Source organism: Bison bison, unplaced genomic scaffold (assembly GCF_000754665.1).
Source record: "Bison bison bison isolate TAMUID 2011002044 unplaced genomic scaffold, Bison_UMD1.0 scf7180017864454, whole genome shotgun sequence".
NCBI lineage: Eukaryota > Metazoa > Chordata > Mammalia > Artiodactyla > Bovidae > Bison > Bison bison.
In genome coordinates this window covers 978,438-983,435 of record NW_011495016.1, presented here as the reverse complement: position 1 = coordinate 983,435, position 4,998 = coordinate 978,438, and the positions used below count along the sequence as shown (strand labels likewise).

The window sequence follows — 4,998 nt, the reverse complement described above, 5'->3', positions numbered from 1 at the left end:
TTCCACCAGGACGTACGGCACAAGTGGCCTGGACAACAGACCTCTGTTTGGAGAGACATCTGCCAAGGTGAGTGCGGCCCCGCACGCGGGGCCTGAGTGGCGCGTCTGTCCAACTCCCCGCCCCTGGGACCCGGAGCCCTGCTGGGTCCTTCTGCGGCCCCTGGAGGGAACTTGCAGCGAGATCCCCCTTCATCCTTCTCAGGATACTTGCCTTGCCCCTCGGCTCCCTCTCTGGGACAGGGTTGGCCAAGAGCCTTTGAAGATTGAGGGTGGAGAAAAGTTCAGAAAGTTCTGGGCTGTTAGGGGCCCTGAACGGGAGTGCGGAAGCCCGCTCTCTGCCTCGCCTCCCAGCCGGTGGTCAGGGTGTTTGCACATCCGCTTGTCCACCTGGCGTGCTGACTTTCAAGAGGCTTCTGAGGCTTCCGTAAGGGCCCAAGAGTGGTGCTTGTGATTTGTGTTTATCTAGAACCCTTAAGGGTTTACTGCTGAGGCAACCAAGCAGAGAAAAAGAGTGGAGGCATGAAATTAGGGTTCCTTTGATGGGGCTCCATTCCAGGAAGTGATCAAAGAGTCTCAGACCCATACACGTTCTAGTGCCCTATTTCAGGCTTTTAAAAAGTATAATGTTCTCTTACAAGCTAATCCTGTGATGTCCTGGGCCAGTAATTGAAGAGAGCTCTTTTCCTGTCCCCAGCATTAAATTTCTGAGTTGTTTGGGCAAGATTAGCCTGTTTTTTTTTTTTTTTTTTTTTAGTTAGAAAGTGACATGGTGATCTTTGACCCCTGACAGAGTACTCTCAGCCTCTCATAGAAAGTAGGGCACATATGGAGTCCAGAGCTTCCTGGGTTTCTCTGCTCAGGCAGGGACCTCTTTAGCAGAAAGGACAGAAAGCTTGTCCAGCCGACAACCTGGGGCATGACCCTGAATTTGGAAGCTTCCAGTCTGCCAGGAGACCACTACTTGTTTTTTTTTTTTTTTTTACCTCCCTGTGGATTTTGCTTTCTCTTCTCAAAGTGTCTTTACAAGAAAATGTTTTAAGCTTGATGTATAGGAAGATGCTTCGTTTATTGTGTGGCTTTTGTATAATCCCAGAATCCAGTAGATATTCCTATTTCTGCTAATATTGTTTTTCTTTTCTTTTCTTTTTGGCCAAATGGCTTGTGGGATCTTAGTTCCCTGACCAGGCATTGAACTCAGGCTCTCTCTCATCACTGAGGAGTCAACCATTGGACTGCCATGGAATTCCTATCTGCTAACAGTATTGTGATAGGCCTGGGGGGTGGCAGGGTGGGGTCCAAGGAACCCAAGTAGATGGGGGAAATATGTAAGCACACGTGAGGCAGCTGGATCTGTGCTATGACAAGGCATAGAGAGGGCATACTGGGGGACAGGGGAGAAAGTGGTCCCTCTGTGAAGCTTGGGAAGATCTTAGAGGATGGATTCTCCATTCTGAGCATTTGGTAGCCTTCAGCTTTCAAATATGACGGCTCCTACATTGGGAGTTGACCGGAAGAGGATTTGGGGCCTGGAGAGTAGAGGCAGCTGACTGCTTGAAGGGATCAGATTATCCCCCGCTCCTTTTTATAGAAATATTTGTTTATTTGGCTGTGCAGGGTCTTAGTTGAAGCTCACAGGATCCTTAGTTGTGGCATGTAAACTCTTAGTTGGGGCATGTGGGATCCAGTTTCCTGACGAGGGATCAAACCTAGGCTTCCTGCATTGGGAGCACAGAATCTTAGCCACAAAACCTAGGTCTCCTGCATTGGGAGCGCAGAGTCTTAGCCACTGGACTACCCAGTGGCTGCCCAGCTGGCCTGAGAATGAAGAGGTTCAGTCTCTCCTCCGTGTACCTTGGTGCACAAGGGATTGTGGGGTTCTGGTGATGCAGACCTCTGACCTCCTTTAGCCCCTTAATACTGATATACGTGAATCGATAAGGGACGTATTGATTTATAGGGACACTTAGAAATAGTGATGTTTTCTGACTCACTTGGGCCTAAGTAGTCAATGACTATGTTTCTCTATTGCCTATGATCCATTTGAAATCCATCCAAGAATTTGACTATTCCAAATATATCTCTGTTTATCAAAGATGTATTCAATCCAAGAGTGTATACTCCCAGCATTACTTAGGCAGTTTTAGACCTCATAACAGTAGAATCAGCTACTCAGAGAAAAAAAAAATTATGAATAATATATATTTCCAGATCTCTCAGAATTCCTCCCTTTAGCTTCTTCTGTAGGGCTGACAGGGTGATTGGACATACAGAAATTACACAGAATGGAGAAAGGAGAGAGACTTTGGTCTTAGGATAGGAAGAAACATCATGTTTCATATAAATTGTCGTATCTGAGGAAGAAGAGGCATCCGTCTTTAATGACGGCAAATGATTTATTGGGGACGTGAGTGAGCAGGGCACAGGATGGCCTCAGTAGTGAAAGGACAGGACATGTTACAGTGGAGCCATTCCCATGGAGGGTGGTCACTGCTGGAGCCGGGTGGCTTCCTGAGGACCTTGGGAGACTGCTGATGGCTGCTGTGTGAGTTTGCTCCCAGCGATTCCCTGGAAACTGGACACAACAGCCAATTCATTAATGAACTGTTGCCTTTGAGTGAAAAATCCAGAAAGGGGAAAGCCCACTTCCTGTCCTAGTCTGACAGATCTTCTGAGCTTTTAGTCCTCTTCATTGCCTTTTACTGACTGACCACAGATAGGCTCTCACTTTTAAGTCTAGAAAGGCCCAGAGGTTGAGGTCCAGTCTCTAACTCTATGACCAAGATGACTGAAGCCCACAGAGCAGAGTCAGGAGGGAAGTGGTGTTTCCTCCATGCCAGGCAGCATGCTTTGCATCCAGCGTCACCCTGTTTGATCCCCCAGTTCCTTTGTGTGATGGATGTTGTCACTCCTTTCACAAGCAGGGAAGCTGAACTACAAAGCAGGCTATGAGTTCAGTCACACAACTGGTTCTCCTCTGGCAATGTTTCACGAGTTGACTAGGACAGTAAATGTTGAGTTTCGCAGTCTGGGTCACATGCTCCAGGAACCACTGTGGGCATTCACGTACTTGGCCCTTTCACAGGAAATAGGTGGATTTATACGCCCAAAGTCATGGAGTAAGTGAAAGATACTAGAATCTGCCGTATTACAAGAAATACACGACCCAGCAGGTCTGGAGCAGTGCCCGCATGGGCAGTCCCTAAAGGAACTTCTGTCTTTACGTACTGTTTTCAGTTACCAAACCCCGGATTTATTCAGTTGTTAGCATGATGTTTAGCAATAACTTTATAGATACAGCCTTGGAGTGAATGGCAAAGCAAAATAGTTCTCTGTTGTTACATAAATGTCTAAGGGATAATAGACAAAAGCTGAGATAGTCATTCCTTGATACCTTTGGAATTTTATATTGCTAGGTGGGCTGTCTTACCCACCCTGGTCTGAATATCCAGGTGCATTTCTCATCTGTTTTTACTTCATCCCCAGTTCTGGGATGCAGTACATCTCTTTCAGGGAAAACAAATGTGGCACAAATGATATGGTAATATGATGTGTCTGAGGTTTCAGAGCATGTGCTGTTGCTTAGCATTTTCTGAATTTTGAGCACTACCCCAATAGAAATATAAGGTGAAGCATGTATGAGATTTTAAATATCCTAATAGCCATATATTTAAAAGTGTAAACAGATGCAGTTAATTTCAGTAATATACTTTATTTCCATATATCTGAAATACTGTCATTTCAGTACGTACTCAGTATGAAAAGTGCAGAGATTTTTACACCTTTTTTTTGTACTAAGCCTTCGTAATCCAGTGTGCATTTTCACTTAGAGCCCATCTCAGTTTGGACTAGCTTCGTTTCAGGTGCTCAGTAATCACACAGAGCTGGTACGTCAGACAGTGCAGTTCTAAAGCAAGTGAATTTTTAGTCCTAGCAGTTCCATAGTCACGTTTGTGAAACATTTTTCTTTACTGCGGGACTTGTCAGAACCTTTAATGTGCTCATTTTCACTGGGAGTCTGGTTGGAGAAGGGGGATGGTACGTGGTGCTCTTTTGGTGGCTGACCTCTGACCATTGGCACAATCAATGCCTTACTCTGGAGTCTTACCCTGCGTGCCTCCACCCGCAGCAGATTTGAACGGAGTGTCTACAGAACTCCCTTCAGGAAATGTCACTCTAGAAATCTATTCCTTGCTCCTCCCTTCCTCGTGTGAACTATACCCTGGAGATATTTGTCCCTCTCTTGTCCACAGCTGCCTGTAAAAGTTTCCTTTGGGCCATCTTTCTGTCTGGGTAATGAAATGCTTTGAGTTATCCTCAGGGCTTGTGAGTTGATGTTGATTTCCTGATTTGCTAGCTGGCTGCAGAATCATCCGAAATCCATTTTAGCCAGTGGATTGGTGACCCTAGGGGAAGAAGGAGGGTGGTTCTGTCTGGGGTGGAAGGTAAACCCGCCTCCCACAGCCAGTGCAGTGGGCCGGGGTGGGAGGGTGGCAGGGGTTCCACCTCCTGGTGGCAGGGAGGGGTAAGTGAAAATACACACTGGATTACAAAGGCTTAGTACAAAAAAAAGGTGTAAAAATCTCTGCACTTTTCATACTGAGTACGTACTGAAATGACAGTATTTTAGATGTATGGAAGTAAAGTATATTACTGAAATTAGCTGCATTCCCTCCATGGAATGCAATGAAAGCCAGTTCCTGGACCAGCCTCTTCTGTTGTTTTTCACTAATAATAATTGATTCATCCTCTAAGAAGGGTGGTGACCATTCTGTCCCTTTGTTCCTACGTGGATGTGATGTAAGAAGGTGAGCGACACTGGAGGAAGGCGCATACACTGGACTTATAATATGGAGGGTCTCTCCATGGAGGGAGCAAGTTAGTGGGTCCCGAGGCTCAGATCTTTGGTACCAAAGGCAAAAAGTTTCATGTTCTATTGCATATTCCTGAATCCTTACCTCCCCTCCCTGCAAAAGAAGTCAAAAAAACAAAAAGTGAAAA

General features: G+C 45.9%; 1 protein-coding gene across 1 annotated transcript in view; it reads left to right on the top strand.

Annotated features, from left to right (window-relative positions):
- TMEM243 (transmembrane protein 243, mitochondrial) overlaps positions 1 to 4,998 on the top strand; it is a 25,558-nt gene that overhangs the window by 4,656 nt on the left and 15,904 nt on the right. Inside the window, exon 3 of the mRNA XM_010859126.1 lies at positions 1 to 67. Within this exon, the coding sequence (XP_010857428.1) occupies positions 1 to 67 (67 nt within the window). The remainder of the gene's footprint in view (positions 68 to 4,998) is intronic.